Source organism: Cucurbita moschata, unplaced genomic scaffold (genome assembly GCF_002738365.1).
Source record: "Cucurbita moschata cultivar Rifu unplaced genomic scaffold, Cmos_1.0 Cmo_Scf00024, whole genome shotgun sequence".
Taxonomy (NCBI): domain Eukaryota; kingdom Viridiplantae; phylum Streptophyta; class Magnoliopsida; order Cucurbitales; family Cucurbitaceae; genus Cucurbita; species Cucurbita moschata.
Genome location: NW_019268540.1, coordinates 848,656 through 862,728, shown reverse-complemented (window position 1 = coordinate 862,728; position 14,073 = coordinate 848,656). Strand labels below are relative to the sequence as shown.

The window sequence follows — 14,073 nt, the reverse complement described above, 5'->3', positions numbered from 1 at the left end:
TTAAAACTTTTTTTTTTTTTTTTGATCATTTGTGAATTTATAGCACTACTAATAGTTGGAATACCTGATATAGCCTGATCCATGACTCGTTGACTGACATTTCGTATATGGTTCTAACTATAAAACTATATGCTGGTAATGTTGGGGCACGCCTTAAAGTAAAGTGCTCCTCTCCAGGTCGACCATGTCAACTAGTCAATAATAGACTGACATTTCTTTATTGTTTTCAATGGTTGTTACTCAAATCCGGGCTGACTCTTGAACATTTTTGAACTATGCAGGTCTGATTATACATATGTGGGGTATTTGTCACGACTCGATTTTCGAGGCTTCGAAAATCAGACCGTGAACCAAAAGGCGAAATCGAAAACAAACAAAAAGAAAGTAGAAGAAAAGAAAAACCAAAGTAAAAATATAAAAATACTTTGAATTAAAACAAAAGAGAGAAATTTCGTTTGTTAATTATTACAAAAGAAATTGCAAATATAAAATGAAATACAAAAGACTCTAAAAGACCGAAAAGGGACTGACGCTCCGGAACGACCCCCTCTGTGACTGTACAACTCTCAAACGCTCCTCTACCTCGACCAGCAGCCAGTGAACACCTGAGAAAAATAAATGAGAACGGGATGAGTATAAAAATTATACTCAGTAAGCCACCTACTTGTAGGCTCTCTTCGCATCTTAATTTAACAGAACTCCCACGGTTCCCTAATTCGGTTCTAGGACATTGGGTTCTAACCTTAGTCTATCGGGGCTTGCCCCTTGGGTTTCACCGGTTCATCGTCCTTTCATTAGTCACCTAGAGGTTCCTTATGCCCAGCTAATATGGTCGGTATCTCTCTATGAGGCGCTACCTCTACATGGCTATCTAGAACTACATGGTACCTAGCCTAGGGGTGTGCTGAATACCCCTACGCCCATATAGTTCTCCTATGGTGGGCGCGACCCAACCCGTTCCCATGCAGCTAATGGGCTGTACGACGTGGGGACACATTTCCCATGCGAAATGGCTAAGAACAGTAAGGGCTGATCAGGGACCCTTGGTCCTCCCACGAAGCTATAGATACCGTTCTCACGCTAGCAATCTATGAACCCCCTTAGGTACTTTCTTACCGTGGTGAACCGCTAAGTTTCTAGGGGAAAATTAAGTCTGTCTAGAGCAGCATATCGCTCCTAAAAGAAATTCCCTAATCTTATCACAGAAATAGGCCCTAGCAATTAACAGAGGGTGCATGCAATCTTCTTCTAACATCATAGTATGTAATTCATGCAAACTAGGCATACCGGCTCAACGGGGCGATGACCTCCATCAAGCACCCAGAGCACGAGGTTCGCGTTCAATGGGGCGAATTCGTCCATCAAGCACCCAAAACCCGGCATACACAATTCTAACATAAATTAAACGCATGCATACGTACAACGGAAGCTTAAGGCATACAAGCAACACTCAGATAATTCACCCAACACATCATAACAATCCATCTAATTAATCTCATTCATGGAGAGCTAATTTAAGGCAAAAATTACTAACATGCATACATACAATCCAAGCGAACCCTACAAGTATTTCTTCCTAAATACCGGGTGGTGACTTACCCGATTGACGCGTGTTCTTCGTTGAGCATTTCTACACCAATAGAGTGTCCACAAATGTTGAATTTTCCCATTTAAACCCTATTCCATATAAAAATAGGGTTAGAGTTGGAGTCGGAGGGAAATCGGGCAAACAGAAATCGAACGGGCTGAAAACAGCACCTCACGCGCTCTCACGCGCCTGGGGAAGGTGCTACACGCGCACGGCCACGCGCGCGTACGGACGCGCATGAGGGAGGGGAGACGCGCGCTGAGGTGTTGCCACGTGGCGCCCGATAAACGGTCAGCCGAGGTCGAGGTCGTTGGTTCGAAACCGGAAGGGCGCGCTGGACATTCAAGTTTGTTTACGCTGACGCGTGGCAACGCGAAACCGGGTCGGTGGTCCGGGTTGCGCGCGGGTCATCGGGTCGCAAACTCGAGTAGCGGGCCGCCGGCCATCGAATCCCGCCCGACGCGAAGTATTTCTTTGATTTTTTTCGTCTCCAATGGACGCTCGACACGTGGCCCTTCTTCTCCGGCGAAGCGCATCCTCCTCCTCCTTTCTCCTCTTTGACGAACGTCGAACTCCCATTTCCGATCTGAATCGATTACAACCTCCTTCACAGGTTTTGAGCGTAATCCTCTGTAGATTAACATACTCAAATTTCAGGCTCTAACTCTTACTAGATCTCACAGATCTAAAGCAATTTCGAGAATCTGGATTCAAGAACTTTACCTTTAGATTTTTCCTCGTTTCTGGATGGTTTTGGACGATCTAAAGGTTAAGAATGTTCTTCTCTAAGTTCTGTGAAGTTTTCCTGAAGGCTCGGCCGGAACCGGACTCCTCGTGGCCGGAGCGGCGGTTACCTCCCTCTCTCTCTAGAACTTTCCTTCTCTCTCTATAATTTTCTTTCTCTCACTATTTACATTCTTTTCTTTCTGTCCTTTCTCCTTCTCTTCCTTTTTCCCCTTTATTTTTTCTTTTTCTCTTTTATTTGTATGTTACTAAAAAAAAGAGGGTATAATGACCAAATTACCCTCCAGGGATTAACCTTCACCATCCTTTTAATTTTCTATCATTTTTCTTTTATATTTTTCTTAAGTTCTTTTATTCCTCATCATTTTTCTCTTCCGTCTCATCTCGGATTTTGGTCTTTAAGACCTTCACTAAAATTGAGAGAGATCGACTTTTAAGGTAAACTTAGATTTTAAACTTTCAATTGAGGCTCGGGTATTACAGTATTTCACATCTGATGTTTCTGTAAATGCAGGCTGACACTCTGCTCATTGTACATACACAACCTGGGATCTAAATGGTACCCTCTGGAAATACTTTTGTCTTTTGGAAGTCTAATCTTCCCGTTGCTTTCTGTCAGTCTTAGTTTGGGCATAAGGATTCTTTGTGATTCTCTGTAACTTAACCATGGAGCTGACACTTGCTCCTTAACTGTATTCTGCTATATGGAAATTTGTTTGCTACTGAACTATTGCAGCAAAAAATGATTCCTCTTATTGGAAAAAGGAAGTGATTGAATATACCACTGTTGCTATAATACCTTTTAACAATCTCTGTTCAGGTTCTTGATTTTTATTTGGTTCCCTTGCAAATAAAACCTTCAAACCTTTAAATTTAGCTTTTTTAAAAAGTTTGATTATGTCATCCAATTTTGAATTATGATTGTATGTGGAGTCCTGTCAGGTAATAAAGTTATATTTGGTTTGACACGAGACGGATGATAAATAGTGAAAGGAGGTTTTAGGGTTTAGATGATAAATAGTGAAAGGAGGATTTAGGGTTTAGATGATAAATAGTGAAAGGAGGATTTAGGGTTTAGGGTTTATGGTGAAAAGGAGGGTTTAAGGTGAAAGGAGGGTTTAGGGTTTTGAATTATGATTCTAGTGTCATTTGATTTCTTTTTCAAATTGTCCACTTTTTATATAAAACCACTAAAATCACCATTGAAAGTGAAATTTAGACCTTTTAAATTTGAAAAGCAACGTATAGATCATTTGCAATGGACTCACTTTGAATTAGTTTTCCCCTTGTTAAATTTGAAAAAAGAAATATTTTTATGAAATTTGTAGGGAATGAAAATTTCTCTTAGGTAAATGATCCAAATATTTTTATACTAAACGTTCGCCAACATCTTCAACAACTAAGACTTAGACTTGATGTACAATATTGTAACAATTCAAGTTCACTATTAACAAATATTGCGCATTACACGTATGTTAAAAAAGTTTTCACACCTTTATTCTAAAGAATGCTTCGTTCCCTTTTCAACCATATGCGATCTCACAATCCACTCTTTTGGAGGCCTAACGTCATTGCTGACACATCACCCAATGTCTAACTCTAATACCATTAGTAATCGTCTAAACTCACCGTTAGTAGATATTGTCAGCTTTGGCCCGAATGTTGAATATGATGGATGTTTTATCTATTTCAATATACAATAAGCATGGTTTGGACGAGTGTTTATGTTGGGACTGAACTTTGATTCCAAGCATGGAAGTTTGATTTTTTCTGTACTTTGGAGTTCGAGGGGTTGTGTGGTTAGTTTAGCAGCAGTGTGGTATGTATAAAAAAGGGTTCGTTGTCAAGCCAAGCATGCAACCGAACCAAGCATCGGTCAGCACATGCACTTGTATCCACCGGCGTGTGTCCTCAGACAATGTCGGAGGCACTGTTTCTTTTTGCTCCATTGGCTTAGTTTCTAATTGAAAAAAAGAACAGTAATAACACAAATATTAGAGGTGCTGAAATAAAAAGTGGAAGATTCTAATCCAGAAAACCTCTTGGAAGGTACTCTAGAACATGTATATATACATGCAAACATCTGCCACGAACGGCCATCCAAGTTTGGAAAGTTTCAAGATGTCCTCCGGTAGTAGTACCTGCAAGAAAATCCAACTTACATCAGCACCAACATAGAAATCATGCAAAAGGCAAGCAAAGAGAATCATACACATGGATTTTAATGCTGTAGATGGAGGCGTATTTTCGGAGAAGACGTTCCACGGTGTACCACTCGGAGCGATCTGATCCGTCTTGGTAACCAATACGCGGCATGTGGATTGAAGCTTTTAGAAAAGAAATGAATAACAACAATTTCAATAGAATGACAGAAACAATTGGCATATTGAGGAAACTTGTTCAGATCGAAGGAACAAAACAGAAGAAAACGTGAAGGGCCAGCAGGTATGCATATTCATGAACTAAATGTAGCAATGGTTACCAGAATGTTGCGACGCTGCAGATGATGCTTTTAATATGCAGTTCTCCAAATCTGGAAGAGAAATCTTGCTTCTGGGGACTTTCCGCCTCGGATTATAAGATTGTACAACACCCAAAGCAACCCATTGAGGAGCTTTATCACTCTCTTGTTTGTTGTCCTCTGCATTACCAAGAAGGGAAACAAACAGGAATAAGAAGACCATTTTGGGAATATAGTCCTACCTCCCCTCTTAAGCTATTTTATGTTGGATTCTATTGAGATTCCTTCTGTGAGCTTGTCAATACAGAAATGTGAAAACTCGAGCGGTAATTCGGGTAGTCAAGCTAGTTAGTTATATGCAATGAAAAAGTAGTAGAAGTAGTAAGGGGTCGGTCGGTACGACTCACATCGAATCCTTTATGTTTGTAGAAGTAACTATAATTTCTAAAGGATAACTTTCATGTAATTCACCTCTTGGTGTTTGGGTGATTTTAACTCAATTTGTCATCTAAAAAGAAAACAAATTATAGTCAAACAACATGGAGCAACTTGTATCATGATCATAGCACCGAGCAAAAGCAAAACACTGACCGAGTTTTATGAGATGAAGATCACCAAGATGTAGGTCCCTAAATTCAGAAGCTCGTTCATAGGCAGAAGGGATGCTATCAGAAAGCTTTGCCAGAGCATCAAACATTCCGCCATGCCCCCAGCTTCCAGAATCGTCAACACAACTGTGAATAGATACAATAAGTGGAACAGATAAAGATCATTGCCTCTTTTTCTCATCCCCACAAAAACAAAATAAACAAAAAGAAGCATAACAATGATTAAAAAAGGAAACTATTGTTTCTCATCCCCCTGAATAAATGACTTCGGCATAGATGATCGAAACACAGTTTTGATGACTAGAGGTTCATCTAAAAGGATGATAGATTCTCCAGTTGGTCATGATCAACAGCACAACTTCTATTACTTTCATGTTGGCTTGCAGGATGTTTTCACTTGGTTTGGAAGTTCACGGTACCATTTTTCATAAGATCTGGTCATTAATTGTGTTTTTCTAGCCTGAACCATTTTTCACTGGTAGATAATGCTTCTAGTTGTTTTAGTTATTTCAAGTCACAGCTAGTTTGGATTTGGAAAAACTATTCACTTTACACAATCGAAGAAAAGAAAACAAAAAGGCACCAAGGTTAACTTGTACGTGATAGGATAATCAAGGAATTGCCCATATTACAAAGCCATAAACCTCAAACCTGAATATGATTGTAGGCTCAGATATACAATTCAATGACGGATGTGTGCAGTCCCCATAGACAAAATGAACAGAGCCAGAATCCGAAATTGGATCACTATCAAGAGGCAAGATTGGGTCTTCAACAGATAACGAATGGTATCCAAGGGCTTCCCATTTTGCCAGTTTCTTTTCTTCTGCTTTCTTCTTTACAGCCTCAAGTTTTAGGCTCTTATCTCTAGATAAAGCTTTCCGGTTTTCCAACTCCATGATTTGGTTAGCACCAGAATGGGATGCTTCCTTGAACTTCTCTACCCAAGAACGATACGATGCCTCATCAAGGCCTGGGTCAAAATTGACCGAGGTAGTACCTTCTCGAATAGAAAGATCACAACCATTTGATAAAGTCATTGTATTGACCAAAAAGCTTGCATCATCCTTGTTTGATACTTTTTTATGGCGTACTGCAACAACTTTTTCAGCCATTGCACTGACATTTGACGCCTCAAACTCCCCTGATTTTTCATTGTCCATTTGACCTTGATCAAAAATACGTAACCCAAATATGATCGATCTCAAGTCACCAGTTTCATTCCCTGCAATTTCTTCTGTTTCCTCATCTATATAATCTTCACCAATAACGTTTTTGCTAAGTTGTAACTTTCTTTCCGCCCTACGCATAATAACCTGCATAAAGAAACTAGAATCACAAATAACTAAGACGATCACGTTTGTTTCAAATATTACGTGGCAGATCTTACTTCTTCGATAGTTTGGGCTGTAACTAAGTTTATAGACAACACATGATTTATTTGACCAATTCGATGTGCCCTTTGTAAAGCTTGCTTGTCCACCTGTGGATTCCAATCTTGTTCATAGAATATAACCTACAATATGATGAACATTAATGGATAAAAAGAAGTGAGTAATAACAATCATCTTCTTCATCGAATATATATAACCTACAATATGATGAAGAATTATGAATAAACAAAACTAAGCATTAACAATTATAAAAGCATGTGCTTGGATGAGAATGATAATACTGATGAAAATGTGTAGTCTTCTGGTTTGCATGAGAAGTGTTGTGTTAATTGAAAATTTAAGGTAGAGTACTGGCGAGAAATACATTTTAAATAGAGGGACCAGAAATGGCTATCACAAAAAACTCATAGTGACCCTCACGAGTACAAAAAATTGTTTTTCGGATCGTCCCTTGACGAAGCCTAAATCTAATGATAACCCGACTCGAGATCTATTTTTTAAAATATTGTAGCGCCTTAAAGTTCATCCAACCATTCATCAACCACTGAAATCAGAAAATTATCAGGGGTAGAGGCTCGGTTCAACGCTTACTTCCACATTGCATGCTAAAATAACTAAGATGTCGATGCCAGCAAAAGATTAACCATCATTAGTTTTGAAAAGTTAATTATTTCATTTCTGCTTAAAAATTTAGTTCATCTGAATTAAAATACCTAAATAAACTTGCTATCCACTCATAAGATAAAGGACTCATTTATTTCATATGACTTGAATTAACCCATAATTGCTAGTTACTACAGAAAATTGGCCCATTAACTTATTACCGTAACAATAGCCTCATAAAATCACTATTCTAAATTCATATAAAACATATAAAAAGTCAAAGTACGATAATTAAGTTCATATAAAACATATAAAAAGTTAAAGCTCACCGTATCAGCTGATACTAGATTCAAACCAACTCCCCCGGCTCTTGTTGAGATCAAAAAAACAAATGCATCATTACGGGTTGTTTGAGAACTCCCACTACAGTTCAAGCTGAAGCTCCTGATTGCAGCAAAACGCTCCTCGGCTCGAATTGATCCATCAAGACGCTCATAGGAAAAATTCCGCAACTCCAAGAAGTCCTAATATGTGAGGAAAATAGATGATGCTCTAACATTAATCATAAAATCATTGATAATGCTAAATGGCAACGCAAGTTAATATCTGTGAAGCTGTTCAGAGGGACCTCAAACCTGTAATATATCAAGTGTATGGGTCATCTGAGCAAATAAGAGCACACGATGTCCAGACTCATGTAGTTTCTGAAGTACTTGATCTAGAATCACAAGCTTGCCGCTAGCCTGATTAGAAGGTCATGAACCAAAAGCAATTGGAAAGTTAGAAAAGGCAGAAAATAAAGATGGAAATTCTCAATAATTTGAAACTAATGAGATATAGAACTCACATCCGCTTCTTCTAGAATCAGGCAAACGTATTTGAGATTAGAAAGTAAACCCATGCAGAAATTGTCTTGTAAGAACTTTACCGAGATCAATCACACACAAATTAACAAGATAAAAAATAAATTAATAAAAAATTACAATTTTAGCTCTTGAACTTTCTTTGTGTTTGTTCATGTCTATTCAATTCCTAAATTTTGAAACCATACAATTTAACCCTAAATTTGCCAAAATAGTTCCACTTGATCTCTTTTGTTATTTTTCCATTAGATGCAAGAAACGAAAAGCTTACCACGCACTTCACACTTTTACACTTTTATAATATTAATAATTCTGACATGACATCATAAGTATTTTAAATTTACGGAGCAGAAGTGTAACTCATCCAGAAGGTTAAACTTTAAGAAAGTATATTTTTTTTTTTTTGGTTTTTCAAAAAATGGCTACTCCCACATTCACAAATAAAGAAAGCGCAGACTACTGTCCCTTCCCCTTCTCTCTCTACCCTATAAACGCACTGACATGTAGTAACAAAATAAAGAACAAGCTACCTGAACCAGGTGCTCGCCTTCTTCATAAGGTTCAGGCTCAATACCAGGAAAAAGATAAGGATGGCTACAAGCTTTTCGAAGTTGCATCACCTGCAGAGCAAGAGCAAAAAAATTCAAACAATATTCGCAGTTACACAAGAACACCACAATACAGTTCGCCAATAGCTGTTTGACAAAAGTATCATCACTTATTTGACAATTTTAACACAAAATTTTCATCCATAAAATAATGTGAGAAGAAAAACATTAACAAAATGAAAGATAAGTTGTTAGATTTTATGCAATCATGTAGAACCTGTTGCCTTAAACTATTTCATTATAACTGAAGACACCTAAGAAGGGGCAAAAAATCAGTCACTATTCTCAGTTAACTCAAGACCAAGAAATCCTGGCACTGACCTATCGTAAACAGTCATTCACCAACCATAACTAACTGACTTAGAGTGAAGCATAGAAGTTCATGAAAATGACATACGACATTCTGTAAAGATTGGTGATTTGAGGATCCAGAAGAAAGTGCAAGTAGTTTAGGCAGCTCCTTCCTCAATATCGACATATAGACCTTTCTTTGAAGGTTAACCAATGGTACCATCCTATAGGAAAAAAGCAATCAGATATTAAACTTTAACAAATTATATGAGTATCTATAAAGCAGTTAGCACAATGCTTACACTGTTATCTCAGTAAGTGGTGGGAGCAACAGAACTCCAGATTCACTAAGCTTGGCTTTTGTTCTTCTCAAAAGGAAGGCTGATAGTATATACTTTAAACTCTTAAATTGCCCATTTCCATGAATTTTTCCATTACCTATAAATAACAAACAGATGCACTTATGGATTTAGAAAATACATGGCTTCCTTCTACCTCTTCCAACTGTATGATCCAAATTGAAATGATGTCCTGATCATTAAACAAACAAAACTGAAACGAACATAAGCGGCCTCAAATAGAATTAGAATTTGTACTACTTCAAGCAACAACAAACCTAGACATGTAACCATTTAGAGGAAGAGAAGCCTAAGTCATTCTTATGTTATAACTATTTTTCATAACTCAAAATAGAGGTAAAATGCCAGAAAAAGTTTTAAAATATCATTTCCAACAAAATTCCTCTTTTTTATTTACTTTTGTCATGCTTAATATAATTTGTAACTCAAAAACTTTATATATAACATATACATTCATTCTTTACACTAACATGCGTTATCCCAGAGGACTTGCAAAAAAATGTTATGATAGAAGGAAATATGGATCACCAGAAGTAAGATCTCCAGCTTCCTTGAACGTAGAAATAAACTGATCCAGTGTTCCAAACACTGAAGGCATGCAGAAATGCAATAAGGCCCAAAGTTCACTGAGATTGTTCTGAATAGGAGTTCCAGTCATCAATAACCGCCTCGGGATAAGAAAACGCTCTTTAAGTACATTGTACAGAACCTGTTTTCACATAATATTACACATCTATGCAATAAGAACTGTAAAAGAGGAAACACTTCATTTCCAATCAGCAAGTAACTTCAAACTCAAGAAACTAGCTGACTCAAATAATTAGATGTGTGAACTTATCTACTCTAAAGAAACGAAGCTTTTCATTGAAGAAATGAAAATAGACTAATGCATAAAAAATACAAACTTCAGAACAATTGAAAAGAAAACGGAAAATTACAAAATTTACAAAGAAGAATTAAATGCATCCCCACTCAAGTAAATATCCTGTAAAGAAAAGGTATCAAAAAGCTTGGAGAGAGAGCATCATGAAGAAGCTTTCATTCTTGCAGAATTCAACCATCAAACCAAGGAAGTTGTTTGTTTTCAAACATTCTCAAATTCCTCTCCACCAATAATTCGGAAGGAAGTTGAACTTATCTACTCAGAAGGAAGAATATTAGAAAGATTACCTTAACAAGGTCATTTTCCACGCATAGTAAAACTCAATTATGTAGCCATTTGTAGACAGATTGACCAACATAAAAAAAAATAAAGGTTCTGATATTTAAGTTCTGTTTGTAATCTTATAAAAAGTGAGAGTGAGAAAAAAACCTCGATGATATTTCATTTATTAGACATGTACATGGGAACCGTAGTTAATAAAATGTATAATTAGGGTAGTATATGTTCAAGAGTAAAAAGAGGGAGTATAGGATGCCTTTACGTACACTTGAAGGGTTTTTAAGTCTCTGTGCTTCATCAATGACAGCATATTGCCAGGCTATCTGAGAGAGGAAGTCTTGATCTATCAATGCTATGTCATACGTTGTCAACAGAACATCAAAAGGGAACACGACCTGTCAATATCTCCAAATGCTTAACAAATAAAAAACACACCATATTCAATTCAAAAGACCTTTTCTTCAAGAGAACAATGCATATAATGCCATCAACTCACATCAGTCACTGATTGTGATGTTGCATGCTCAAAAATGCGCCTGCGAGAATTTCGTCGAGTTTCTTTATCTCCAACATACTGAAGAACATTTAGATGCGGAGCAAATCTGACAATCTCAGATGCCCAACCATCTGTAACGCTCAAAGGACATAATACCACTATGGAAAATCATAAACAAAAAGGCATGTCAATCAAATCTGTGCTCAAGTAACTGATCCAATGTTTTTAAAATCAATAATACAATACAACAGAAAGATGTTCTCACAAAATGGGCCAGGTGATATCTGATGGACCTTCAAGTAACTCAGAAAAGAAATAGCTTGCAATGTCTTCCCCAGCCCCATCTGTTCATAACTCATTTAAATAGGTGCATAGAAATAAAAAGGAAAAAAATGAATAAAACTTTAGGAAGGAAAAATCATCATTGTTATTTTTAAAAATGTAATGAGTAAACCAAAATGAGAGAAGAGACAAGGGTATTGTTATTCAGGGAAAAATCACATATTGATTTTTGTTAAGAAGTAGACCAACGATAAGCTTATGAAGAAAACCCTTCAAACTACAGGAGGAAACCCATGAATCTTTGAATAAGGAGAGAAGCTTGTGCTAACACTTTAGTGAATATGTGGAGATAATCTTCATTTGGATAGTAAAGGGGACAAACCAAGCCGAACCAAATTATTGAAACAATAAGTAAGCCAAACTTAAAAGAAGGATCACATGACCAAAAGACATTCCGGATCGACAAAGGACACCAACATTCTCCCTACTAATGACCATATGGATTTTCCACTAGATCTAAAAGGAGGGATGTGTACACCATCTAATATTAAGGAAAAATATAAATTTATGCTCAATCATGTCATTGAGAAACTTAACTAATGTATCCTATTCGATTGTCAGATTGTCATGTTGTCACCAACCGTGTTGATGAAAAATCATAAATTTCATATAATGATATGGTATAGTGTATTCTCTACTTACGTACATAATTTTCTCATTTCAAAACATCACCTCACTTTACTTTAAGGATATCTTTGTGCATTTCTCACCTCCAAGAAAATAAAAAGTTTGCAATATGTGAATCAACATTGGACATCAAAAGTGCCCAAGCACAATCCCAAATCTCAAGGATTATTTTCAAGCATAAAGTGCATTGAATGTAATGCAACCGCACTCCAACATCGTGATGGTAAAGAAACCATACCTCATCACCTGGAGGAGAAAAAAAGGTCATTATCAACATGCACTTTCTAACCAAAACGTAAGTAAAAAACTGCATATAAAATTCAAAAAAGGAAAAGAATCACTATTGTAAATTACGTGCAGAAGAATTTCATTCAAAACTCCAGGTTCGTGCAAAGTAGAATTCCCTTCAACATATTAACCCACTCTACATTGAATTGAAATATTAAGTACTTTCTAAATGTTCAAAAAAGCAAGCAAAAGACAGCGCACAAACAGCTAAAATCCTACAAGATTGAAAACGCAAGCATTAGAAAAGAAAATAACTTCTTAACAAAGATTGTGCACACAAAATTTATACGACATGCCACCTTTACAGTGCATCAATATTTAAAATTAGAGCAAAATTCAATATGCCAACAAAAGTTGAATTTTAAACAGGTTATTTGCTTTGCGAAGTTGCAACAATCAGAGAATATGATTACAAACGGATAGGAAAGCATGGATGAAGTACAAAGTACGCAGAAACTTTAGCATCTACAGCCTTGAACAGAGCACATTTGAGCCGAAGATACTGAACTCATTACGGTAAATTTCTAGAACTCGAAGACCAAAATAGCGTTGTCAGAAATTTTTATTATATTCAAGATTTGGATATGAATATAGAGTAAAATTTCAGTCAAAACATTGGATATCAAATTAATACAACTAGGAGAAATGATGAAATAAAAAATATAGAATCAACGTCAAAATTCTTGTCAGTTGGCTACTGCGACTTGCTGTAGAGTCTGTTCAAATTAATATGGCTTCTTAAATCAGAAGATTTTCAAATCGCGGCGGCTAGTACGAAATGAAGGGATAATCTAACAACACAGAGTATATACGACCTTATTAGGTAAGATTTGTGTCAACCAGTTTCAAATTGTACATGAAAAAAAATTCGGTTTCGTCAACTCATTCAACATCAAAAGTTCCTAAAAGTGAGATGGAAGTATAACCAAGAATAACGTTGACGCCAAGATGATATCGCCGAATTAGCCATAGAACTCCTTCGACTTGGTAGGGCTTCAGAGTCGCCGTAACTCCGACGTCCGGGCAGGACTTCGGGGAGTTGTCGGACTCAGAATCATGGAGAAGTATGAGCTTCGCCGCTGCTTTTAGCCTTCTCTCGTAATTCATCACTCTCTCAAATCCTCACCAAAAGGAAACGTGCCAATGGAGACTCGACTACAACTTCAACTGCCGTGCGGCGGCGCACGGAGTGTTCTCCGATCAAAGGTCGCCGCGATTAATGTCAGTCTGTCTACAAGGATCAAATTTCATTCAACACGTTGCGCGCCAAAGTTGAGACATTTTTCTTCCCAAAGAAGTTTTTTCTTTTTTCTCTATTTTATATTAAAAAAATATATTAGTTTATAATTTTTTATTTATCGAACTCCTAAATTATTAATTTTTAGTTTAAATTAAAACTATAAAATTAATTTTCTTACTTTTATTTATTCGGTTTATTCAAGTAACCGAACCCGACCGAGTAGCCTTCGGTCTAACATTTTCTAAATCGAACCGCTAACCCGATCCACTAAAACCGAACCGGCATATTATTTCAAATTAATATAAATGAGAAAAGAAAAGGTTAAAGAACAAAAAAAAAAAAAAAAAAAAAAAAAAAAAAAAAAAAAAAAAAAAAAAAAAAAAAAAAAAAAAAAAAAAA

At 36.7% G+C, this 14,073-nt stretch overlaps 2 protein-coding genes and 1 long non-coding RNA gene across 7 annotated transcripts in view; 1 reads left to right on the top strand and 2 right to left on the bottom strand.

The window, feature by feature from the left end:
- LOC111460636 (autophagy-related protein 3-like) overlaps nt 1-3,130 on the top strand; it is a 9,837-nt gene extending 6,707 nt beyond the window's left edge. Inside the window, exons 10-11 of the mRNA XM_023103844.1 lie at nt 282-302; nt 2,815-3,130. The gene's annotated coding sequence lies outside the window, so the exon portion shown is untranslated. The remainder of the gene's footprint in view (nt 1-281; nt 303-2,814) is intronic.
- LOC111460637 overlaps nt 454-14,073 on the bottom strand; it is a 15,793-nt gene continuing 2,173 nt past the window's right edge. Inside the window, exons 1-4 of one of the 3 annotated variants that reach the window (XR_002713446.1) lie at nt 2,312-2,808; nt 1,759-2,218; nt 1,600-1,677; nt 454-605 (exon numbers count right to left, since the gene is read on the bottom strand). This is a non-coding gene — a long non-coding RNA (uncharacterized LOC111460637). Of the gene's footprint in view, nt 606-1,599; nt 2,219-2,311; nt 2,809-14,073 lie in introns of those variants that run through there. The other 2 variants (XR_002713447.1, XR_002713445.1) reach the window with 2 other exon arrangements.
- LOC111460635 (probable helicase CHR10) lies at nt 3,855-13,711 on the bottom strand. Of its 3 annotated transcripts, XR_002713444.1 has the most exons (18): nt 13,361-13,711; nt 12,385-12,392; nt 11,443-11,521; nt 11,178-11,335; nt 10,948-11,076; nt 10,048-10,228; nt 9,463-9,598; nt 9,267-9,384; nt 8,792-8,881; nt 8,034-8,141; nt 7,728-7,922; nt 6,792-6,917; nt 6,053-6,717; nt 5,385-5,527; nt 4,815-4,973; nt 4,545-4,659; nt 4,372-4,473; nt 3,855-4,292 (listed from the first exon to the last, which is right to left on the bottom strand). XR_002713444.1 is itself a non-coding variant. In XM_023103842.1 (17 exons), the coding sequence occupies exons 1-17, from the start codon at nt 13,539-13,541 to the stop codon at nt 4,449-4,451; spliced, it is 2,616 nt and encodes an 871-aa protein (XP_022959610.1). In that variant the 5' UTR covers nt 13,542-13,711; the 3' UTR covers nt 4,304-4,448. The 3 variants fall into 3 exon arrangements, 2 of the variants coding, with proteins under 2 accessions (XP_022959610.1, XP_022959611.1); XM_023103842.1 differs by lacking the exon at nt 3,855-4,292 and having other exon boundaries at nt 4,304-4,473; XM_023103843.1 differs by lacking the exon at nt 3,855-4,292 and having other exon boundaries at nt 4,304-4,473; nt 12,230-12,392; nt 13,361-13,441.